The 26,806-nt window shown below is 39.6% G+C and overlaps 1 protein-coding gene across 2 annotated transcripts in view; it reads right to left on the bottom strand.

Annotated features, from left to right (window-relative positions):
* esr2a (estrogen receptor 2a) overlaps positions 1 to 19,133 on the bottom strand; it is a 30,211-nt gene extending 11,078 nt beyond the window's left edge. Inside the window, exons 1-4 of one of the 2 annotated variants that reach the window (XM_085432273.1) lie at positions 18,911 to 19,133; positions 4,671 to 5,334; positions 4,209 to 4,402; positions 867 to 983 (exon numbers count right to left, since the gene is read on the bottom strand). In XM_085432273.1, the coding sequence (XP_085288399.1) occupies positions 867 to 983; positions 4,209 to 4,402; positions 4,671 to 5,047 (688 nt within the window). In that variant the 5' untranslated portion in view covers positions 5,048 to 5,334; positions 18,911 to 19,133. The remainder of the gene's footprint in view (positions 1 to 866; positions 984 to 4,208; positions 4,403 to 4,670; positions 5,335 to 18,910) is intronic. The other variant, XM_085432274.1, reaches the window with a different exon arrangement.
* Between the last annotated feature and the right edge of the window lie 7,673 nt (positions 19,134 to 26,806).

Below are 26,806 nucleotides of genomic sequence, written 5' to 3'. Positions count from 1 at the left end.
ACAACATTTGGATTAAACTTTATTTCTATCCAGATATCCCTGCATCATTGCAGTGATACCCATAATTAAAACTTCACGTTTTAACCAAAACACTACAAGAGCAGATCAAATGCAGGAATGAAGACTTCTTTAATGAAATGTGAATTAATAGGCAAACAAATACTAAAACATTATGGAATATTAAAACATATATTGTTCTTGCTCTTGCCTATAATGAAACATAGTTCTGTCATGTTGTTGTACGATTCTACAGAAAAAATAGAAATTAACTGATCTTACAAGTAAACAAGAACATTAGAAAAATATATTCAAGCATATGTATAATATCAATACTGTATAATTAGTAATCACATCATTCAAATTTTAGATAAAATAAACCAAACATCATCAGATGACCAAGTTATTTAGGTAATAATCAGAACATCAAGTTACTGTTGGCTGGATTCAGAAAAACAAAATGCAAAAACTTCTATCAGAACTAAATGGTAAATGGCCTGCATTTGTATAGCGCTTTACTCAGTCCCTAAGGACCCCAAAGCGCTTCACACTACATTCAGTCATCCACCCATTCTCACACGCATTCACACACTGGTAATGGCAAGCTACGTTGTAGCCACAGCTGCCCTGGGGCGCACTGACAGACGCGAGGCTGCCGGACACTGGCGCCACTGGTGGCCCTCTGACCACCAGTAGGCAAACATGGGGTTAGTATCTTGCCCAAGGATATTTGGCATGCAGCCAGGAGGCAGCCTGGGATCGAACCACCGACCTTCTGATTAGTGGCTGACCTGCTCTGCCACCTGAGCTACAGCCACCCAGCCATATTTCAGAAATATGAAACAATGTATACATATAATCATACTAACCACATTTGGTCATGCCAACTTCATAGCATTTGCGAAGGCGACATGCCTGGCAGCTCTTGCGGCGGTTCTTGTCAATAGTGCACTGATTGGTTGCCGGGCAGATATAGTCATTGTGTCCTAAAACAAAAAGACACAAAGAGACAGACATTGAGACAAAAATAAAAAGTTGGATAGAAAAAATGAAAAATGAGTTGTATGAAGAAAAATACAATGCAAAGTTGCATCCCTGCACAACAGACAGGCAGACTGAGAATTTCCAGCTTGTGCAGCTTCCAGCAAAAATCATTGATGACAAGCAGTCCTTTGTGGTCAGTTCAAGTCCTCTCTCCGTACCCTGGCCATTTTGCTCAAAGACTTAATTTGCATAGGCAGACATATTGTTTGAACAGTGGTATTTTCAGAAAAATGTCAACTGTGATCCAAAATTACCATCTAAATTCAGTTTAGCATGATATACGTATACTGGTTTGCCTTAATGTATAGCAATGGTTAAATGGTCTAGTTTTGAATATATTTGTTCAAAAGCTCAAAGTGTTGTGTAATACAAGATTATGTCATAACACCTGTAAAATAAAGCTTAAATTGACAACATACAAGTTTTAGCTTCAAATTATCATTATGAAATAAATTTTGATTATAATGGGAAGTTAATGACTTGACACCACAGAATATGGATTTGTTCCAGGCAAGCCTCTGACTAGGCAATCTGTCAGGCAGCGAGTATAAAAAGCTCTGGGAAACTGGACGTTTAAGTGCACAAAGTTTTCCCTGATAAGCATCAGTAGAATCCTCCAGGTGACAACCAGAAAAGCTTCGTAGGCAAGGCAAGGCAAGGCAAGGCAAGGCAAGGCAAGGCAAGGCAAGGCAAGGCAAGGCAAGTTTATTTGTATAGCACAATTCAACAACAAGGTGATTCAAAGTGCTTTACAGAGACATTAGAAACAAGAACAAATAAAAAGCATGATTTAAAATTGATTAAAACAAGCAAATAAACTAACTAACTAACTAATTAACAAACAAACAAACAAACAAACAAACAAACAAACAAACAAAACAGTATATAAAATCAAAACAGATAAAATCAGAACAGTAGATAAAATCAGTAGTTAATGTAAGTTTTGAAATTTAAGCTTAAAGTGTGGATTTGGTACTGAAGTGATAATAGCTCCAGCGTGTCTCCCCCAAATAGAGATGGGAGCAATTATACCATGTAGGACACAGCTATGAGCCAAAGAAGGCTGTTTGGGGAAATGATGTTTTGGATGGGTAGATAAAACCATCACAAAACACATGAAAGTCAGGGAAACTGCTCTTTGTCCAGCTGTTTTGTGGCCTGTGTGAGAACAGTGTGGATGTCACATATTTGTACTTAAACGTGGAATATTATCAACTTTATTAAGCATGGGAATAAAAGAGCAGAACTAGTACTAATATAATAGATATAAAGATGGGAATTATAGTGACCACTATCCACAAAACATCCACTAACTGAGCCACGAGGTCCAGCAGGGATGAGTCAAAGCCATCAGACAAAGGTCAGCAGGAGGACATCAGATCATTTACGCGTGTGGAGCTCTGCGCAGACTTGCTAATACTGCACAGAAAGTGCGCTGTAGTGACTCAGTGTCAGCGTTACCAACTATTAAAACAGGAGCATCCAAAATCCACCAAGATCTAGGGTGTAAGGTTATATCCTAGAGGACTTATTAGTTTATTCTTTACTAATAAGTCAGCAAGGCATAAACATAACATTTGGATGGGTACGCGCAAAGGAGTTACGTCGACATTAATATGAAACTGGTGAAGAAAAGCGCAGAAAAGCACAAAAAAGACACTTAGATAAAGTACAAAATAAAACAGAAGTGGTGTGAAACACCAACCAACAAGAGCAAAGTTGCACATCTTTAGATTTGAGAGAAGCAATCAGGACTTTGCAACAGTGACACAGTTTTAAGTAGTGCATGAACATCTGCTCTACCAATCAATCTGCAGTAATATTTACACCTCTGATGATGTCTCACAAGTGTTAGCTTTATTTTCATACCAAGATTGTTTACACAGACTTTGTAATTGCAGAGAAATACTCCATTTATTTTGGTCATTTCATTTTCAAGCAGAAAGCCCCTGGGGGCCTAACAGGTTAAAAGTTAATTCCCAATAAAACCAACTGTAAGTTGTTTAATAACATTGCTGTCTGAATTATTGTTAAAGTCATGAATTATCACCTTTAAAGTGTTTGTGCTAATAACACCATGTACGAGACAGGCATGGAGAGCAGCACTGACTGGGAGAGGCTTTAAACAGATGACATACTCAGTTCAACTTTCAGAATGCACAAGCATCTACTTAAAATCTATTTATTTAATTTATCATCTGTGATATTATTAGGTACGGAGCCCCGCAGGGGACATGGGAGAAAAAAAAATTAGGGAGAAAAATAAAATAAAATTAAGACGGACTTTTGCGAGATCTCGCAAAACAAACTCGGGATCTCGCAAAAGTATTGCGAGATCTCGCAAAAGTTTTAGCCGCATTCTTCGGAGGCCGCCAGCTCGAAGCCGACCGGGAGGTCGAGGCACGATGTGCCGGGAAAGCGGTGTTCCTCCCGGCTGTAGTAGGTCTCGACCTCCCGTTAGCTTCGAGCTAGTGGGTGTCAGATCTCCAAAAACGTCGGAGCACTTTTGCAAATATGTGATGTCTTGTAAACCGAGCAGGTATCTGACGTTTACACAACTACATTCACGCCTCAAAATATCTTAAAAGTGTATTTTGTGACCCAGAAAGAGTAATATTACAACTAAGTAGCTGCCGCTATTGTTCGAATTCAACTTTTGCGAGATCCCGAGTTTGTTTTGCGAGATCTCGCAAAAGTTTTGCGAGATCCCGAGTTTGTTTTGCGAGATCTCGCAAAAGTTTTGCGAGATCCCGAGTTTGTTTTGCGAGATCTCGCAAAAGTTTTGCGAGATCCCGAGTTTGTTTTGCGAGATCTCGCAAAAGTCCGTCTTAATTTTTTTTTTTCTCCCTAATTTTTTTTTCTCCCATGTCCCCTGCGGGGCTCCGTAATTAGGTACAATTAGAATGTCATATTCATCTCCCTTAAATAAACAGGCATCCAACTGAGAAAATTAGCTTTTCAACTTTGCGACTCATTTTATTTCTCTATCTGATAAGAAAACCATTCGGTCAGACAGTTATTTGTTGTGAATGAAATACAGTTTCAAGCACTTTTAAGCACCACATTTGAAATTCAAGCACTTTTCAAACCTTGAAAAGTGTATTAAAATTCAAGTATTTTCAAAGATTTCAAGCAATTGTTCGAACCATATGTATGTTTTGTCTCACCTTGGATGCTCCTCTTGAAGAAGGCCTTACACCCCTCACACGACCAGACTCCATAGTGGTAGCCTGAAGCATAGTCATGACACACAGCACAGTAGTGGAGGTCTGCCTTCCCACCTGAAGACGCCATGCTCTCCTCGCTCTCCTGGGAGCGCCTCCTCACACTCTTGCTAACAGACAGTTTTGAGTCATGATTTCTTCCCAAGACAAAAACATGTAGATTAAGTATGCAAAACAGTTGATTAAAAGTAATACACAGTAATAAATCACTGAATCAGTAATGTGATTACAGATGATTATTTTTAGCTTGCTGTAGCTTTAGTTGAAAAAGAAAAAACTGGAGAAAAAGGTTACTAAAAACAGCTGTTCAATAAATAACAGGTTAAGTACTAATTGAATAATCATTAGCTGGCCAACTACTGATTAAAGAGCACAGCGTAGTCAAGGTGTTGCGCCCAGTCCTACCTGGTTGTTATAACACTGTCCCACGGAGTCTGGGCTGACTGGCCTTGCTGGGATCGACCCTGGGGGCAGTGCAGCGTAATGGGCGTCCCCACACGGCTGTAAAATAAAGAGGCGCTCAGAGACTGATGGACAGAGGAGCATTCAGAAATGCTCGGACCACCGTAGCTGAAGATAGTTGGACTGTAAAAAGGTATGGTGGTGAAGTCATGGCCGAGGTCGGTATATGGTGAGCGGATACAGATGGGCTGGCTTGTTTCATGGGACAGACCAGGAGAAGAGGAGCCGAGGATCGGGGAGAGAATGCAGCTACCAGCTCGGCTGGAGTCGATCTCCTCGAGCTGCAGCAGCTTCTCAGGCGAGGAGGCAGCGGCCATCATGACACCAAACGCTTCTAATATCACTTGAATTACTACATTACCGGCAACTGGAAAGAGTCGCCAAAAAACAACAGAGCTAAGAGAGCTACCTCAGAGCTCACATGGTCAAAGCTGAGAAATGGATTTTACTTTGCTTTCTGCTCGGCATAACTGAATATCCTCGTGAAACAGTCCAGAAGATGGAGGTTTACAGGAGAGGAGTGTAAGACCGGGTAGGAGGGATGTTCACTATTCCTTCTCAGTCCTGCCATGGGTTTTTCATCAGTAAAAGTAGCAGAACTTTCCACCTGGACAAGAAAGAAGAAGGGACAGGTTGATATATTGAAATACACGGCATGACCTGCGATTGTAGATGAAATAAATATATTTCATTTACAATCTCTTCTTTTAAACTTTGGTAAAACTTCATACTTAGCTCCCCTGATAATATCTGAGTACAATCAGTTTACAGAAAAAAAGGAAAAAAGTAGAATCAAAAAGAACGAAAAGAGTGGGAGCAGTAGTCCCAGCTAAGCCTACCACTCCCACTCCACAAAGAGAAGCTACAGGGTGTATAGATTTCTCCAAACACTGCACATACTAGGCTTATACGTGGCATGCACATAGGAGGAATTCTAGTGAAATTCCTGAATCACTGGAACTGGTGCAAAATTGAACCCTTCTAACTGTCTGAGCCCCTCGCCCCATCTCTAGGAGTGAGCCCACACACTCTTCAGCGGAAGCTTACTTTTGCACAGTGTAGTGGTTTATAGGGCTGTGCGATATGACCAAAATCTCATATCCCGATATAAGAATTCTATCGTCCGATAACGATATAAATCACAAAAATGTAACATTGTCTGTAAATTCTGTGAATCTCGGGCAGCTCGACTTGCGTGAAGTGTTTCCAGCTGCGCGTCCTTTACCCGGAGTCGAGTGTTTTAACCGATGCATGAAACTATACATTTATAGACACAAGTTGTAAAGGCCGCCGTTTTCTTTGTATTTATTACACGGCGTGCTGCGGGGAAAGCCTGTTCTAACGTTTGAGTCTAAGGTTTATTTTTTACTTCTCATCTGTAAATAATCTGCTCTTTCACGTGATTCAGTTTATTTTGAAAAGTCTCAACAGGATAGCTTTATTGTGAAAGGTGTATGTGGAACATAAACAAGCCACACACGAAGGTGTTATCGTCGCTGTTACTAACGACAACGCATAAAAACAGGCGCTTGTCCGTCAGTAGTGTGGTTATATTACATATAAGAGAAAGGAAGAACTTTAAGAAATTAATATAGCCACTACAGTGACCATCAGAACGATGAAAAAATATAAAAATGTCAGCTCTAACGATCAGTAGACGCTACAATTTCACTTGCTTCTTCAAAACACCTGCAGTATCTACCAAAAATGGTGAGAGGAAAAAGAAATTGTGATTTATGATGCCCTGTGGACAGAAACACCTGAAAGATCAATAAATGCAGTGCGAGTGCACAGTAACGCACCACAGTGCAGCCCAAGGACACGTTGGTTTACTCTTACCACATCTGATGAATCAAATCCAGCAGTTAATCATTCCTGAATGGCAGGAGTCTGTCTTCAGTCGCTGGTACACAGTGTCTCTACCTTTGTGGCATAAAGCCCACACCTGTAAGTCATTACTTATCCAGGAAAAACGCCTGAATTAATCTCAGTAAATATCAGAGAAGAGTAACAAACTCGATAACCCGTAGGAGTAGTTGGAGGCTTCTGCTACAAGTAAAATGAGCACTGCTAAAGAAACGGCAGTAAATGGACTCAGAGCTTCAACTGTCATAAGTGCCAATTAATTATTTGGGACAGTTTGAAAGAAACCAAGGTGAATTCTCCTTTTTATAACATGAAATTCAACCATGCCTGCAAATGCTGTTCTTACAGCTGTGAAAACATAATGAAAAATGAAGGCAGGGAAACACAAAATAATATTTTCATCAGTGACCTCAAGGATTTATTACGAAGCATGAGAGTTATGACCTCTACTGTGGAAGTTTTGCAAACAAACTTTTCCGATGATGCCCTAAAGACATGTAGACACATTACAGGCCACTGAAGGATGAACAATTTACATGAAAAACACCCAGCAGTTGAGAGATTCATCCAATTTTGGTTTGATTTGTTAAAATTATTTTCAAGATAATCTATTATTTTGATGACTATAAACAAGTGGGAAAACATCTAAAGACGGGTTATGTACCTAGTTATGTGGTACAAAAAACATAAAATCCTCACATTTATAAAGCTCAAACCTGGATTTCTGATTTTAAAAACTCACTAAAAGAAAGGATCGTAAAAACTGTTTCCAGTTTCTGTTGATTAATTGAATAATCATCAGCATTAGAAATTTTTACTGTGGAAAAGTTCTCGGTTTCAGACAATAATGCACAGAGCAGTGTGTTATTCTCTTGTGAAACAGTTGTGCTCAAAATTTAAAGCTTTCAGCGTGCGATAAATTGGAGTCCTGCGGTGTTTGAGCTGTTGTTCACTCAGTTCTTCCTGCCTCATTTTTTTATGTGAATGTGCAACTATTTTTTCTCTTTTGACCTAAATAGCAGGTAAAATTCACACAGTACATAACTTTACTGAGTGGATAAAATTCTTTTATTTCAAAGTCAAAGTCCGAGGATGTTTTATGAGGTATGGAAGAAGCCGACTGGGGATGGCTCTGGTTTGCTCTGATATGGTTTAGCACCTGTTTAATGGTTCATCTGAATTTTTTATTTTCTTGTTTGAAAAGCCAACATTTGTTATAAATACAGGGGTCTTTTAGCCTTTAGGTACATAACACTTCAAATCCTGCCCCCCCCCACACACACACTCTGGACCCCCACCGATTCGCATACTGCCAGAACAGGAGCACAGAGGATGCAGTCTCCATCGCACTGCACTCTGTCCTCTCACACCAGGACAACAACAACAACAACACCATGGTGATTGGCCTCATCAACGACAACGATGAGGTACAGGGAGGAGGTGGATCGTCTGGCTGAGTGGTGCGACAGAAACAACCTGCTGCTTAATACCGAGAAGACCAAGGAGCTCATCGTGGACTACAGGAGGAATGCTGACCCACATCCACCCATCTACATTAAGGGGACGGCTGTGGAGCGTGTGAGCAGCTTCAAGTTCCTGGGAGTCCACATCTCCGAGGATCTCATCTGGACGACCAACTGCTCCAAGCTGGTCAAGAAGGCTCACCAGTGCCTCTTCTTCTTGAGGACTCTGAGGAAGAACCACCTGTCCTCAGACATCGTGGTGAACTTCTATCGCTGCACCATCGAGAGCATCCTGACCAACTGTATAACAGTCTGGTACGGGAACTGCTCTGCCTCGGACCGGAAGGCGTTGCAGAGGGTTGTGAAAACTGCCCAATGCATCTACAGGAAGCGGTGTCTGAAAAGGGCTGGGAAAATCACCAAAGACCCCAGTCACCCATCACATGGACTCTTCACCCTCCTGCCCTCTGGGAGGCGCTACAGGAGCCTCCGGACTAAGACCACCAGGTACTGGAACAGCTTCTTCCCCACAGCTGTCAGACTCCTGAACTCTGCCTCCTGACTCACATTAAACACATGGACTGGACATACACACACCCACACCCACAACCACCTACACACACACACACACACACACACACACACACACACACACACACACACACACACACACAAAATGGACAACTGTACCCTCATACACACAATAATAACAACATGGACTGAACCACCACTCACAACCACTAACACTTTATATAGCCTCTGTAGAAATTATCCACATATCTCACTTATCTTAACTGCACTACTTTATAGTTCTGTGTAAATAATCATTCTGTACAATACAATAAATTTTAATTCAACAACTGTTTATAACCTGCATATCTCATATTTCTGTATAGTTTTTTATATTTATATCCTGTTCATAGTCTGTACATACTTATAGTTATAGCATATTCATAACATACTTCATACCGTGTACATTATAACATACTAGAGCAGGGCGATATGACCAAAAATATTTATCACGATATACATTTAAAAATTTGCGATAACGATATAATTGACACTAGACAAAATACTTTACAACTCCACAACTTTATTTGTGCAAAAAAACCAGCAATGTATTTTCACTTAAACAAGCAGCTGTTTTTTATGTGCATTAAAGTTATATAAAAATGTAACAGTGCAAATGCAAATTCCTTGCTGATAGTTTAACCAAAAGGCATTTCCAGTGGAAACTGGCCGACATATCCTCAGCATAACCATGTATAACATCCACAAAACTTAAAAAGAGGTTATACACACACAACACGGTAATATTATGTTGAAGCACAGTACGTATCACTCCGCGAGGCTCCTGCCTACGATAGCCGTAATGCTCCGACAATCCATCAAGCGGTGCGGGTTCATAGCTTAGCAAAGTCATACTAAAACATTTGACAGATTTTCGAGCGCCGTGTACGACATAAAATCGTTTCGAGGTCAGTAAACACAACCAGAATTCATACATAAGGCACACAGGATTATAAGGGGCACTGTCGATTTTCAGAAAAATCAAAGGATTGATTTTAAGTGTGCCGTATTTTCCAAAAAAAACACGGTAATAACGACGGCCCGCTAGCATGCTCTACCAGAAATAGTGCTTTGTTGTGTATCTGACGGATGAAAGCTAAACCAGTTCCACACCACTGAAGTTGCAGCATTTTTACAAACCAGTTCTGGTTCATCCGTTTCATTCAACGATCCAGTTTCGCTCTTCTCATTCTGCGTCGCCGCCATGCGCTTATGTAAACATAGGCACTGCGCATGCGCGTTTTACCCATATTCTATCGCGATATTTCATTTTCCTATCTTTGCCCAAAATTACACCGGTATTACCGTGAACGGTATGATATAGCCCAGCCCTATAATCAGAATCAGAATCGTGTTTATTGGCCAAGTATATGTGCAGACACATACAGGGAATTTGGTTCCGGTAGATGGTGGCTCTCAAGCACAGCAATGTAAATCACACACACACACACCACACACACACACACACACACACACGTGTCTATATATACACACATTACACATACATACACAAAGCTGTGTAAACCAACTATAAATAACGAATCTAAACTTATATACATAAAATACAGAAATGAATGAGGTGGAATGAATACTACAAAATGTACATAAGGTGTAGTTGCAGTCTGGCAGTGGGAGCAGTGTGACAGGTCAACTGTTAAGAAGGGAGATGGCGAGGGGAAAGAAACTGTTCCTGTGTCGGGTGGTCCTGGTCTGCAGGCTTCTGTACCGTCTGCCAGAGGGCAGCAGATCAAAAAGTCTGTGTGCAGGGAGTGAGGGGTCTGTGATGATTTTCCCTGCCCGTTTCCTGGTTCTTGAGAGGTACAGATCCTGGATGGAGGGCAAGGGGGCACTGATGATCCTTTCTGCTGCCCGTACAGTCCGCTGCAGTCTGCTCCTGTCCTGTTTAGTGGCTGCTCCATACCAGACTGTGATGGAGGAGCACAGGACAGACTCAATGACCGCAGTGTAGAACTGGATCAGCAGCTCCTGTGGAAGACTGTACTTCCCCAGTTGTCTCAGGAAGTACATCCTCTGCTGGGTCTTTTTGAGGATGGAGTTGATGTTGGTCTCCCACTTCAGGTCCTGGGAGATGGTTGTACCCAGGAACTTGAAGGTCTTCACAGTTGACACAGGGCTGTCTGATATGGTGAGGGGGAGCAGAGTTGAGGGATGTCTCCTGAAGTCCATTGTCATCTCTACAGACTTAAGAGTGTTCAGCTCCAGATTGTGCTGACTGCACCAGAGTACCAGCCGCTCAACTTCCTGCCGGTATGCAGACTCATCACCATCTTGAATGAGGCCAATGACAGTGGTGTCATCTGCAAACTTTAGGAGTTTGACAGCCGAGTTCTTGGAGGTGCAGTCGTTAGTGTAGAGGGAGAACAGTAGTGGTGAGAGGACTATAACATACCATAATAGACCTATTTCTGTAATATACTCACATATCTATATTATTGCTAATATATATTGTAATATATCTATATCGTGGCTAAAGCACTTCTGGATAGATGCAAACTGCATTTCGTTGCCTTGTACCTGTGACATGTGCAATGACAATAAAGTTGAATTCTATTCTATTCTATTTTTTAAAACAGGAAGATTACTTACCGTATTTTCACAACCATAAGGCGCACTTAAAAGTCTTAGATTTTCTTCAAAAAGTACGGCGCGCCCTATAGCGCAGTGCGCCCTGTGTGTTGTAAGGAGGACGTAGTAGAGAACACCATGAGAACGCTAAAGGGTGAAGTGTGTGCGTTGACTTTATCGCACATACCTGTATAAAAGAACAGGTATGTGCGTTATGCAGGACATCGTTGTTTTAACAACCCTGAAAGTGGCAAAGAGACACGCTTACGAAGCACAGTTTAAACTGAAGGCCATCAGCTACGCGGAGGAACATGGAAATCGAGCAGCGGCGAGAGAATTTAAGATTAACGAATCGATGGTTCGCAAATGGAGGAAGCTAGAAAACAAGCTCCGGCAGGTCAAGAAAACGCAGTTGAGTTTCCGCGGACATAAGGCGAGGTGGCCCGAGTTGGAGGAAAGACTCGAGCGGTGGATCATCGAGCAAAGAACGAGCGGGAGAAGCGTTTCGACGGTCACCATTCGGCTAAAAGCAGTTTCACTTTCACTTTTTATGAAACGGTGCCATTTTTCCATCCGGACCAGGACTACGGTAGCGCAGCAACTTCCAGCGGATTATAAGGAAAAGCTGGCCATCTTCCGCTCCTACTGCAGCAAACACATCGGCGACAAACACATCCAGCGATGGATGACGGATGGAGACCACAGTTTCACCAAGAGTGGAAGGCAGCGCCGGGCGAGTTACGCCACAATTTGCCAATGGATTGTAGATGCTTGGGCTAACATGTCTGCTGGCACTGTTGTTCGAGCTTTCGCAAAAGCCGGCATCATTTCCAAGGAGCCGCACGGCACGGAAAGTGACTCTGACAGTGAAGAAAGTGAACTTGGCATGTTTGATGGAGATTTAGCGCAGCTGTTCAATTCAGACACAGAGGATGAGGACTTCGATGGGTTTGATTGATGATAAAAATGTGAGTACCAAACTTTGTTTTGCTCCTGCTTTATTTTTAAATACGCACACTTGTATGCTTGTGTGTTGTTGATGATGACGATTACTGGTAATAAAAATGTGAGTAAGGTACCGAACTCAGGTTTGCTCCCGCTTTATTTTTAAATACGCATACGGTACTTGTATGCGCCCTATGATCCAGTGCGCCTTATGTGTGTGTTAAATACAGTAAGGGCACACATAACTGAGACTGCGCCTTTTAGCACAGTGCGTCTTATGGTCGTGAAAATACGGTAATAGGACTAGATTTTGCAATCCCAAGTGATTCAGCTCAGTACTTGCTCCGAGTGGATTTTGAGGCATCTGTTCAGTTGGCTCCAAACAAACAGATAAATTACAATGTATGATGAATAGAGCAAAGACCAAAAGCGAAACTAAACAACAAAAACAGACAAAAGATAAAATCATGTTGCTCAAATAAATGCTAAACTTTTTCCTTCTGCAGAGAACGTGTAAATAAGCAACTGTTTAACAGAACATATCAGTATATTTGTTGTTCCCACAGCTTGTTTTCGCTGCCTTTGAGTGTCCAAAAAACATCAGTTACTGCAACAGATTCGAAGGTGAATTTGCCTTAAAACCAATTTGCATTTTCATAAATACTAAATTAGGGCTGCTCAATTAATCAAATTTTAATCACGATTACGATCTGGGCTTTCAACGATCATTAAAAATGACTGAGCCGATTATTAGCCCCTCCCTCATTTATCCGCGACACCTTAAAGGCCGGTCTGTGAAAATATTGTCGGGCATAAACCGGTCCGTGGCGCAAAAAAAGGTTGGAGACCGCTGATTAAGAGGACCCGAGGGAAGCTCGGAAAGCTAAGCAGAAGTTATTTGGAGAGGAGAGTGACTGCCGTTGGTTGAAAAGAGAGGTAAAAAAAACTTCAGTGGTGTTGCACACTATTTTATATTATTTTTTAAAGTCATTGTTAACCCTTTAAAGCCGGTCAGAGCAGCACGCTCCGTTTTGTGTAACTATTTTTAAATCCCTGTAGAACCTGAACCGTGTAAGCTAGCGCAATAATTTGTTTTGCATATGAAACCGGAGGAGTTGTACTTACATCTTATGCCATCAGCTTGTCCTCGGTCACGGTTTCCTTCCACATATAGCTTTGCAAAAATTGCATAAAAAGCGCTTGCAGGAACAAAACAGCAAAACACAAAACCAGAAACACGCTTTGCCGATCCGATCAGCTGTTCGTAACACTTCCCACAGTGAAACAGAGGTCAGCGCGAACTATCGCATGTCCGCCATTTCCTGGCCGAAACCGGAAGTGACGTCATTTTTGCGGAAATGTAGTTTTTTTTACTTGTTAGTCTTAAAGGCCTATACTGGTCATGTTTGACTTTTCTGAATAGTTTCTGGGATGCTTAGAACTCAAATTGCACTGCTGGAAATATTTTATTTTGATGCACCTGCTGTTTTCTTTGCAAATTTGCATCATAGGATTGTTTTTTCGTTTTTCCTGCAGTATATAAAAATTGCTGTATCGCCAAAATAAAACTATGAAGATACTCAAAATAAATTTCCTGTGGTGGGAAACTATTTTTTGCAACTTTTTTGTATTTAAAGTTTTGAGGGATAAACCTCTTAAATTTCTCCAAGTAGAAATATATGTAAAAAAACCAAAAACGATTTTCAATTTTTTTGTAGTTTATTGCACTTTTTTGCAATTAATGTAGTTACTATGGACTTAATGCATACATATTATTAAAATATGGGCTATAACAGTTGTATAGCAACTTGAAATGCTCCCACAAATGGCACTACAACATGTAAAAAAATAATATAAGCTCTGGCGGACTTGGTTCTATAGTAGGTCTTAAAGGGTTAAATAAATATCGTCAAATAATCGAGATCTCAATTTCAGTGAAAATAATCGTGATTATCATTTTTGCCATAATCGAGCAGCCCTATACTAAATGCAAAAATGTGCCACATGTACTTTGAGTATATTTGGAGATTTTTACAATAACTAAGGCAAACACTTGCTCCCAAATTAGCCTCGACACACAACGAACTGAATGGTTTTTTATAAACATATCTGGTTTGATAAATGATCCACTCCTTAGCTGATGACAGATAATTGATTCTTCTATGGGTTTATAATCCTTTCCTTTCCTGAATGACTGAAAATCAAAGCCTATGAGCCAATTTCTGAGGTTTAAATGCACTGGTTGCCAGCTCATCGGTTTCTCCTTAATACTTGGGGAATGATATATGATTAAAAGTAGATCAATGGATCACAAAAACCTATAAATCAATAAAGAGTCGGCATCTGATTACCTGTAATTTGAGGAATGTGTGCTGGTGAAAGCATTAAAGAAGAACAGAGCAGGAGAAGGAGGACTAGTTGCCAGCTCATCGGTTTCTCCTTAATACTTGGGGAATGATATATGATTAAAAGTAGATCAATGGATCACAAAAACCTATAAATCAATAACGAGTCGGCGTCTGATTACCTGTAATTTGAGGAATGTGTGCTGGTGAAAGCATTAAAGAAGAACAGAGCAGGAGAAGGAGAACTAGTTGTCTTCTTCAACTAGTCTCACAGTGATTCTTGTGACCTTGTGTCTGTAGATGGTGAATGTTCCTCCCAAAACAGATGAGTCACATTAAAAGAGATTGCGGCAAGGTTTTTCTTCTTTAATTACCAATCCTGGCTAAAAGCAGATGTGGAAGAGTTTTTGTTTCCTTTGAAGCTTTGACCTTGCCTTCAGACTTCCTCACTGTTACACTCTCTAGAAGTTGGCAACTTATTGTGGGAGAAAAGCTCCCTGCACATCTTGCTGCCCCTACTATCGGCTCACATGGTTATAAGGCTTTAAATTTCAAGTCAAGCAGTTGGGAAATCTTACTAAAGGATTCTTATTACCATTTCTGCATCTCCAGCTAATTCTGTTACAAAGTGACAGTGACGCCAGGACAAAAACCTGTTGCATCGTGAAAACAAAGGGTTTCAAATTTTAAAGATCTTTGTTGAATGATGAAGCAGATTTATGGCCATCTCTAAAACCTCACTTTCATGTCTTTGTGGGTTTAAAAACCAATTTGATGGGGTGCTGTTTGCTTTAGTCCTCTAAATGTCAGAGAAAAGCACTTGTGTCCAACTGAAGCAAGTATTTATTAAGCAATGGATGTTGTTTTAATCTAAAGGCATCTTAACCAAATAATTCCACAGCACCCATAGTGAGTGACCGAGGAAGCGGTTACCGCTGCACTACTAATCTTGACTAGTTTGGAACTTATTCTACTTCTTTTCTCTATTTTTACAACAAAAACAATTAAAGTGTGAATGCTGGCCCTCTTGGTCAGGTCTCTCTTTCGCCTTGATAAATAAAAGATTAATTTAAAGAATATAAATATTTTTCATTTGCAGTGCATTAGGAGAGCTAAGGATATCTCACCAAAAATGATGTCGTGTGGTGGATTATACAGACAGAAACCTCAGAGACTATGCATCATGTGGAAAAGAAAGCATACCTTCTTTCAAGCCCAAATCATCTCCCATCCAATACCATACTTGAGACTGGTACGAGGATTTTCTGGTTACATGCCGTGTTTCGTTTTCTCCAACCGTGGAGCAGTGAATTATAGCCAAACATCTCCACTTTCTCTACAAGTATTGTGGTTTGTTCAGATGCAACTTAGCAAACCTAAGTTGTGCTGTTATTCAGAAAGGTAAGAGGCTTTTTCCTGTCAATATTTACTGGCAGGCCATACCTGTTCAATCTTTTCATCGTGTTCAGTCATGAATTTTGACATTTAGCATGCTATCTGACATCTAGAGTAACCCTTTCCAGATTGATGGGCAGCAACAGTTGTTTCTTCAGGCTCATGGCTGTTGTCTTTCCTGTTTGGCGTTGTTCTAATGCACACCTGAAAAATCCAGACCAGCAAACTGCCAAAAGTTTTGCTTTTATAGGAGGTGCTTACGCCTGCCCTGCTTGTTGATCAGGTAATCCCGGGCATTTGAATCAAGTGCATCTGGCTGCTACTTACTACTTGTATTCTGGCTTAATTTTTGTATCATAAAAAAAAGACACTGTGTAGTATGTCATGTGTTGTTGTACAGCTGAGACGGATTTATCCGTCTTTTGCTGAGGACGAGATTATTTTTATTATATTCTTGCACATAAAACGTTACAGTTACACACAGAAGGTGTACTTTTTCCCCACATGACTCAAGATTACATAGTTATAAATCCTCATAGAAATACACGTGCGTTAAAAAAGTCAAATCAATCTAAACTAGCAACAACACTATCTGTTCCCAATTATTTGTCAGAATAAACAAAATCTCAAGGCCGTGTCGTTCCCTTATCCTAAAACCTTACAGCCTCCCTAAAAAATCAGGAAAAAATGGCCTTTGCAAAAACAGTCCTGCCTTACTGCACACGGCAAATACGTGGGGATGTTGGTGTAGGATAGTGCCAGAGAACGTGCAAAATATTTCACTGAAATGCACCAGGGAAGTGTTCTGTCTCAGACGATATGCAAATACCTTTCAGAAGAAAATTAAACACTTCAGTCGGCAACAATTAGAATGCATAATTTGAGGCTTCTTTGCACCACTTGCTCAGTTAAACATTAATTAACTCAATTACTTAGTCTCCCTGTACACTTTAAATTGATCCAGAATGCAATACATTTGAATCTTCCAGGCTTATTTGTACAACATAATCAGCAATTATTCAAGATGGATTTAATAGATACAAAGGGAGACTTCTGAATTTAGTGTAAGCCAAGACAAAAGCAGTACTAACTTCACCTGCCTGACAATTCCAGATAGATCAACAACAAAAAAGTAGAAATATACCTGAAGATCTGTTCCAATAGAAGTAATAAGTGATACATTTCCTGAGTGGCTGTAGTTATTTCCTTCAACTAATTTGAAGGAACTGCACTGTAATAGTCGGTATTAGCTGTATTGTTATTTCCTATTGGCATTTTAGGGTCCGTAATGAAATGGAAATAGGAAATACTAATCTGTTCTCTAATTATTAGGCATTAAGACAATTGTATGAGCAGATAATAGCATTACTGACTGAAATAAGCATTTCCACAAATAAGACGTCATCTACCTGTGTTAGTGGTCAGTACTTCTCTGTTTATGCCGATTTGTTTTCCTGGCACAAAACGTTAATATTCAAGGGAAAAATAGACAGGAAAAAAAGGTATTGTTCTGCTTCAGTTATCTATCAAATTGCTGTTTTAAACATCAGTATTCCACCCAGGAATTCACAACTGATGCATCCTTAATTTTAACTAACGCTTCCCTCATGCTAAACAGCAAAAACAGTCACATTTGTTTGTATAGCTCTATTCAGACACAAGGAACATGGAGTACCTCAGAAACATTTAAATCATGGCTACAGGTGATACAGGATGCACAATCAATCATGACAGAAACAGAATAACAACAATTAGAATCGAAGGACAAACAAGACTAGAGTTGTTCCTGTGGTCACAGATCTCTACTTATATAAATCTGGCATGTTAATCCCTGCCGTAGAAGTGATCATCATTGCAAATAAGTGTTGTTTCTTCAAAAAAAAAGTCTCACAAAGTGTGAGAGGAGAGCTCTGATCACCTCCCCTGAACAACTTCTGTAACTCAAAAAGTCGATAATAAAACACCACTTCTCTCTAGGTCGAGTCAGTGCACACTGGCCTCATATTAATTTAATTGCTAATATTTAATAGTCTACATCTTGAGACAAGTCAGGGCCACAACTAATGACTGCACTTATTATCATATTATCTGAAATTGTGTGCTGAAGTAAAATTTCCTCATTTTCCTCACCCAGGCTGGAGTCAAAGTAAAGCTATTCAGCTGTCAAAATTAAAAGAGGGATAAAAGCTTGTTATATTTGCCAGACCAAAGCTAAAATAAATGAATTTTAAAAAAGCTTAAGGGAAGAAAAATGACACCAAATCATCTGTAAAAATAAGATCACACAATCTTAAGCTTCACTTCTTACCTGCTGTGCCATGGACCAGATAAGTATAACTGACCTATTAGCACCAGAGCTAACTGTTTAAATAGACGACCCTGGAAATAACTACATATCTTGTATGATATGCACAAAGGAAAGGAAATTCTTCCTGTGAGCTTGACCCTAGCAGAGCAGACAGCTGGCCGATAGCAGCCTCTTGTTTACACAGTGATAAGTGCTTTTTGAAGTGGCCTTGTGTTCACATTAGACTTGTTGAAATGGAAAACACTGATTCTCCACAAAAGTGCACGCAAAATACAGAAACGAAAGACCCTACAGCCCTAATGATCCAAGAATACACTGGAGGCTAACAGACCTTAAACGATAAAGGAACTAGTAAGATAGTTTGCGTATTAATAGCCTCCTTGCAGTTAAATCATATCCATACGACCTTAAACTTTTAAAGAAGCTTTTCAAAGATCGATTACATCCAGTTAAGATCTATGAATGGTTATTTTTAAAATACACTGGTCAGCTAAAGTCCTTAAAAGCCTATGTAGTGATTTCTTGCTGGAGTTTATTCTGACCACCTGTTATCTATGTTATCTGTATTTTATGCGCTTTCTACTACAGGTGCGGGCCTTGTTGCATTGATATTTGACCCCGCAACAATAAATCTGAGGGACAGCGGGGAGTCTGTGAGCGTCCTCTGCTTCAAAACGTATGTAAACGCGTGAAAAATAGTATTACCTGTTCCTTCAGAAACACCAATGGCAGGGGAAAGTTTTCAGGCCGACCCCACCGAGTCCCCTCGTGGCGTCATGCGTGGGTAAAAGTGTAAAGTCAAGTATTAAATAGGGCTGTCACGAACCGCTTAAAGTCCAAACTCCGAGTTCACAGACAGCCCTGTTGCGCTGATATGAACCGCGGCTTTCAGCTCAGAGGCTAACGACCAGCAGCGTTTAGGGAAATGACTGCAAGCGACAGCGAGTTAGGTGCGGAAGTTCCGGCTGGCGCCTTCAAAATAAAAGAGATAACCACTATGAAGTAAAAACTGAAAAACAAACTGTGGAAAATGACTTATTATATATTTGTAGTAAATGGTAAAATGGTAAATGGCCTGTATTTATATAGCGCTTTTACTAGTCCCTAAGGACCCCAAAGCGCTTTACATATCCAGTCATCCACCCATTCACACACACATTCACACAGTAGTAGTTAATAACTGCTGGATGTCTTTTGATATGAAAAGAAATGTCAAGTTTGCTGTTTGTTTGGTTAGAATTGTTGTGCACTCGGTTACACTGCAGTATGTCTCTAATTGCTTTATTCTCCCATTGCATATAATGAGTCCAAACATTTGGTTTTGAATAGTGTCACTGCTATATGAATGGTTCTCAAGGTCCACCATGAATGAGCAATACAAAAAGAAAGAGTACTGAAATACTGAAAGTGACTTTATTTTCAGCCCTGAAGCAATGTGCCATTTGGGTGACCGAGTAACAATTGAATAAAAGCTGAAGCAAAGAACACGTTTGTACTGGACAATGTAAGAGACACCTGGCTGAATGGTAGTCTCGCATTTGACTCTTTGTAACCTAATAAATACAGACACACTAATTATACAGGTTGAAGATTTGGAATCAATCATATAAAAAGAATAAATGTTAATTTTCCCACATTTGCCTTCTTAACTTCAGTGAATTATATATTTATGTACATTTTTATTGACTCTAGTATTTAACACTGCACGACTGACACGTTTACAGTTTTGTGCTGCTTGAACAGTGTTTAACAATAAAGCAGTAGCAAAAACTTTAAAAATACTTGCACGTCTCATATTTTATAGACGGAGTGCAAAAATGATAGAAAAACAGTATATTGATCAATCTGGCCATTAGCTGCTACTTTTATTTTTTCCGGATCACCTTTATAAAGAATATTATTTTTAAAGACTTTTATGCTTTTATTATGAAGGAAATCCCATTTCCTTTAGTTTTTAATTTTATGGCGTAAACTTGGCACTGCCCAGGGAAACACACACAGACGTCAAAATAAACCACACCTTAAGTGGTTATTGTTTTTACCATCAACCAGTGAAAGTGAATGTAACTGGTTTTAAATCTAGTCAGTTTTAACCATGCAGTAGAGCTTAAACCAAAAACTAAATCTACAAAAACTAAATTAAAAAATATCTTAAGATTCTTAAAAAATATATGTTTGTGGGTTTTTATCAGTATAGGCACAGAGCTAACATATTGTATAGGGTTTTATGCTTTTATTTTTATACACACACAGATAGATAGATAGATAGATAGATAGATAGATAGATAGATAGATAGATAGATTTATATTTATACTGGGATCATATTGTAACTGATTGCAACCTTAAATTCTTTCTGGATCTAATTAAATGTAATTATTCACAGATCGCTTGTTAATTCCCAACATTTCTCTCATGTTATATTCAGTTCCTGAAAGCTTAAATTTGTTGCAGCTGGAAAAAAAAGTCTTTATGTCTTTTAGCTGTGCTGCATTCTGATCTACTGAGACTATTCCTGCCAGAGGCTGTTATCTACTTTAGGTCAGCTCTGAGGAGAAATGGGAGACACGCATTAATTCTTCATTCATTAAGTGCCTGTTTATGGTGTTGTTCCCCTGCAACACTGACTAGTGTCAGTGCATGTGTTATCCATCAGAGCATATTTGGGCTCACACACTTCTCAGCTAGTTCTGTGTTAGATGCCTGCACTCTCAGTGCAGTTAGTTCTGAGCTCATTAGACCATTAGACAGTTCAGAAAGGAAACTGCTTATGAATCTGCAGCCAGGGGTGAAAGAAAGAAAACAAACAATGCTGTGCACAATTCATTGTTTCAAGAGAAATCATGCAGTAGCAAAAGATTTAGTTGGCGTTAGTGGATAAGACAATAGAAATATTCCCATAAAATGAAGTCAAATGAATGACAGAATATTAACTAAATCTGAGGTATAATATTTTACATTGAGAAATGTAATATTTGTTTATGTGTACTGAACATTACACGTTGTAGGATATTTGTCTGGCTTTGTGTGGATTTTTCTTAACCTTCAGGTTTGTTTGTTTTTTCATATATCTCTTGACCTCCTGAGCAATTTTATATTTTTAGAAAGTATTATTTAGTAGTTGGGCTTTTTTTCAAATCTTGTGTATAACGACTGGGAGTATAAGAAATGCTTTTTCCTAATAAATGTTGGTATTTGTTTTCAAATGACAGCTATTGTTGTAATAAATAGGTTTTGCAGGACTTTTTTTCACAGGACAGCACAGACTCAATGAAAACGTCTTTTTAACCCGCTGATTTAATAGCTTTTATTACCAACATTAGCAGCAACAACTTGATGTAATTGCTTTCTGTATGACTTTTCTGATTCGTATCAGGAACCTTGAGGTATTTGGTATGTGGAGGACTTCATGGTGGCTACGAAGCAAGCCCAAATCGTCACCCCTCCACTACTGTCTGTGGCAGTTAGCATGAGGTGCTTTTAATGACATGCTGCATTTGAATTATGGCAAAGCATAACTACTTTGGTCTCACTTACCTAAAGGGCATTGCTCTTATATAGTCTTGTGATATATTCAGATTCAGCTTTGCAAACATGAGCCATGCCGCCATGTTATTTTTAGAAAGAAGAGGCTTTCTCTGGCAACTCTTCCAAACAAGCCATTTTTGTTCAGTCTTCAGTCTAGTTGAACTATTCTGAACTTCAACATTTAACATGGTAACTGAGGCCTGAATGGTTGAGACCAAAAAATTGCCCAAACTTTGGCTTTTATAGAGGTGTTTGCACTTGCTGATCAGTTAATCGAGAGCTTTTTATTAGCAGCACCTGGCTACAAATTAACCTCCTATTACATATGAAAGTAGTAAGGGTGTAGTTAGTTGGCACAGGATGGTGAGAGTTTTCTTTTTCAGATGACTGTACATTAGTTGGCTCTATTGGTGTAAAGGTTATAAATGATCATTTGTTGTCCAAACTCCACAATTTACTTCCAGTTACTCAGGATATCAATAACAAACAGACAACTATAGTTTACTGCATCTACCATCCCACTTATTCTGTTAATGTAAGAGTAGCCTGCAATGGCTGCAAAAGCACAAGTGGCTTTCAGAAAAGATCTTAGTTTTGTTTTACCAGCACAAGAGTGCGAGTTCCTCTCTGTACACTTTCGTGCAGATTTTCGAGGTATTTGGGAAATAGGCTGTTCCAGGATCGCAGGGAACTTGCCAGTTCTTCTGTGGATTTATGTCTCAATTTCTTTTGCCTCTTCTTGCAGTGACGGGCCAACGCAGAGATGTTAAGATCAGGGCTCACTGACAAATCAACAATTGACAATGACTAATTAATATTAAAATCTGTAACATTATGTATTGTTTGGAGTTTAGTCTGTTACTGTTGCTATTTTTTTTTTACCATTTCTTCTTGGAGCAACTGTAACCCACATAATTTCCTTAGGGATTAATAAAGTATTCTGATTCTGATTGTTTCAGGATGACCTGCCATTATCCAATGACACATCTGCTTACCTGTATCTTTTGCTCGTTTCTCTTCCTCTTCTTTTCTCTTTTTTCTAAACTGAGGACCTGATGGCTTTGAACTTTTCTTGTCCATCTTCCATTGGTTTTAATTTTGCACTCCAGTATGAACACAAATCCCCCAACTCGAGGATCGCCACAACTTAATCTAACACACCTACACCTTAGTTCACAGATTCACTTTGTCTAGGGTGCATTTCTGAGATTTCACACAACCCAGGATTCAAATCATGAATACATAATGGGCTTGGATTTACAACATTATAAATGAAATGTGCTCTATTTGGAAGAAGCAGGCCCCCCTCCCCTTAAATCATCAAACTGTAAATTTTAAATTGTTATTGATCCCTTTACCCCGAGTCCTAAAGTGTAATTTATTTTCTTACTCTTCTTATATATATTGTTTGTTTACTTGCACTGCTGTAACTGGAGCCTCGTCGTCTCGTCTCTCTATATACTGGACTGTATGTAGCGGAGATGACAAAGTTTACTTTGACTTTAGCAGCGAGCAGGCGCACCGAGGGCTCTCGCGCTCACTTTTCGTGTACAGAATTTCGAAAAAACATTGGTGCAAATTATAAGTCTGTATTATAATGTCTGGTGTAGGGCTGCCACAAACGATTATTTTGATGGTCGACTAGTCACCGATTATTTTTGCGATTAGTCGACTAATCAGATCATGCATCCATTGGATGTAAAGTTTAATAAACTCCTTGCTATCTAAACTATAACGGGACACCGGAGTATATTCTTGAGCATCTCACACTTCTGATAATCAGTTGTCTGCTTGACGTTTATTCAGCTGTGTAAAAACTATAACTTTAATCTCAGCCAAACCGATTTACTCAGGAACAAATAAAATACTAAAAAAAAGCCAAACAATAACATTTGTAAGTTATCTAAGTGACTCATATATATTTAACCTGAGTAGCGAAAGACAGTGGTGGGTTTGAAAACGATTTGCCGGGAGTCCGGTGTTCTCACGGCTCTAGTGAGCCTAGCCCCCGACTAGCTATCGAGCTAGTGGGTAACAGACGTCGCCGAAAACGTCGGAGCGCTTTTGAAAATATGTGGTGTCTTGATAAACTGAGCAGATATTTGAGGTTTACACAGCTACATTCTCGCCTGAAAATATGTTAAACGTTTATTTTGTGACCCAGAAAGAATAATAAGAGTAATATTAAAACTAACTAGCTGCAGCAATTGTTGGAAACTGAGCTGGGCTGCGCTATGAATTCTGGGACAGAGCTACTTCGGGGTTTAACGGCAGCTGGCATCCTTGTATATGCAGTGCTGCCATCTTCTGTTTCAGTCCGTTATTACACTCTTAAATCCTGCTACTTATTCCTGCGTCTTTTGTGATCTTACAAAGCTTCAAGCGACGCGTTGACTGTTAAATCAGTCGTCGACGATTTTGATAGTCGACGTAATCGTGACTAGTCGACTAATCGTGGCAGCCCTAGTCTGGTGTTTTCGTTTTTGTTGGTTTGTTTTTATTTTGTTTTATTTTGCGAGTTGATTATTAGATGCTGCTCCAGCCAGCCAGAGAATCCCCCGCTGCCCCGCCCTCTCCTCCCTGTTCCGCAAGCAGCAGGCGCACCTCGCAAATGGAGGGCGCCCTTACTCCCAGCAAATGGGCGATAGAAAACCGATCGGTGCCTGTACCATTCCCAGTATGCGCTGGCTGACGTCGGGGCAGCATGAGTACGAGCATTTTCTTTTTGCCGAGGCCTGTGATGCCGCCCCCCACCACGATGCCGCCCCGGGCAACCGCCCGTGTCGCCCGTATCTAAAACCGCTACTGTGTCCATGACATTACAATGCCTGTATGGCGATAAAGCAAAGGTTGGATAGCCATGTAAAGGTACCTAAAACTCTTCATAGTATGGTTCCAGTAAGTTCATCAGTTCTAGTGATCAGGCAATACAGAAAAAATGACGTAAGAAAAGCAAAAAGGCGCTCTGCTACGATTATAAAAATGCAGTTCTTGTACCTGAAATACTTTTTTCGTTCCTCCATCTGCACGTGCTCTTCCAAAAATCTGAGGGGCAGAGTATGTGTTTCTAAAAGAGCATTATCACTCTTGCAATTTTCTCTGAAGGTTAAAAAAAAATAAAACCTTTTCTCAGTCATCGACCACCACCACACCTGCCGGGATAATCATTCAGAATTATGATGCGCCCATTTCGCACCTCTCAAAATCCAATTTTGGTAATTACATTTTGTGGCTGTGCACTCTATCAGTGGTTCAGAAGCTCATTTGACATTACCAGGTAATGGACTAGTCTTTACAGTCTGACCAAATCTGAGTGCACCGTGGGTTACAAGGTGCAAATTGTGCAAGACGACGTAATTTGGTTCATTGGGATCTGAAGGAGCAATTTGCCCTCAAAATTGAGCTTTTAACCCTCAGTTACCACTAAAGGCACATGACTAACTTTTTTTCTGCACGGTCTGAGACTATTTCATCTGGAAATCAATTAGTTGGTAAACTGAATAGATTCTGGGCGCAGTGGGCAGTTTTTTCGGGACTTCCATTTTGGCTGTTTACACATGCTGAAAGTTTGCTCAAACATCATGGGTCAATTCTACTTGGAGCACAGTCTGACTGCAAAAGTAAACCAGAAAGCTTCCAGTACCAAAACAGTTGTCCATCGAACACAGATATCTCCATATACAGAGCTACCAACTCCAAACCTGACACGGAGTATAAGAATTTTTCACGGCTAAGAACAAACTGTGGAGACATAATTTATATGAAAACTACATTTTATTTAAGAATACAAATATTGTATGTGCAGTTTATCAGCAATCTGCCCACTGGTGGACATGTTCTGTGTAAGTAAACCATGAAATAAAGTCATACATGTCCAAGCAAATCCAAAGAGAAGGAGTGAGAGAGAAAGCGAGACACACAGATGTGCAACCCAAGTGACAAACATGAATCTGAATGAGCTATTTCACTGATCCAAGAAGTCTAGGGGTCAAGTGTCCTTAACCACTTGCAGCAAGTACCCTTTGTATCATAAAGATATAACAACCAGCATCCTCGAATCTTGAGGAAGCACTTTTAAGAGAACATCAAAGGCAAAAGCAAAGGAATACAATGGATGAGCCATACCAGAATATAGCATTAGTTCCCAAGTCAACGGAGTGTCTTTTAAGAAAAAAACAAATGCTGAAAAAATCCACTTTGAAAGCATAAAGCTAGTTAAAAAAATACAAAGCAAAACATAAAACATTTACATTCCAGAAAAAAGTCCCTCAGTTCTTTTACAAGCCTTGCATTGACCAAAAAAATTAAAACAACCCTAATATTTATGTATATGACCATTTACATAGTAAGCATATGCAAATTTAATTTTACTTGGATGAATAAGTTAAAAACAATACAGAGACATATTTTTCCAAGTGTGCCAACAATCCAGAATAGCCCTGAGACCAAACCTTCAAATGAATTTTTAAAAAGAGGCAAAACGGTCATGAATAAGATTTTTTTTAATCAAATAGGCTTAATTTACAGTAAAGAAGCAACAATATGAAAAATAAAAACAATGCCTTTTTTCTCAGCCTAAACTTGGAGTTTAAAGGTTAACAGAACTGTGTGAATGTCTTTATTACACAAATATGCAGTCGACTACGCAAACTGTAGTTCAACCATCGGTCCTACTATCTCCCGACAAGTAACGAGGACTTTGGATGATGTGATGTTTTTACGGAGCCAGAAAATCTGCAGAAGTAGGAGGTGAGAGTGGCTGGGTGGAACAAAAGAGACGTTTACTTGGTATTTACCATTCATTCAACACTTGTTTTAACCACAGCTGCTGCCCAGCCTTGGGCCTATTGCTTAGTTATGCTATTGCTTGCATCGGGTTGTTTAAATGAGATGACAGAGAAAATCAAAATCTTTTAAACGGGAAAGTCAAAGAGGAGTTGTTCATATAACATTTGCATGCTTATTTGTATTATTCCTATATTAGATTCTGGCAGTTATTTCTACTTTAAATGAGAAACTGATTCTTTTTTAAATTCTCTTTTAATTAATAATATGAATATTTGTGTGTGAGTTCT

Source organism: Copadichromis virginalis, linkage group LG15, assembly GCF_057382275.1.
Source record: "Copadichromis virginalis isolate Kocher_CV1m ecotype Utaka linkage group LG15, C_Virginalis_male_GT1.1, whole genome shotgun sequence".
Taxonomy (NCBI): domain Eukaryota; kingdom Metazoa; phylum Chordata; class Actinopteri; order Cichliformes; family Cichlidae; genus Copadichromis; species Copadichromis virginalis.
Note: the sequence above shows the minus strand (reverse complement) of the source record. Positions and strands in the feature narration are given on the sequence as shown.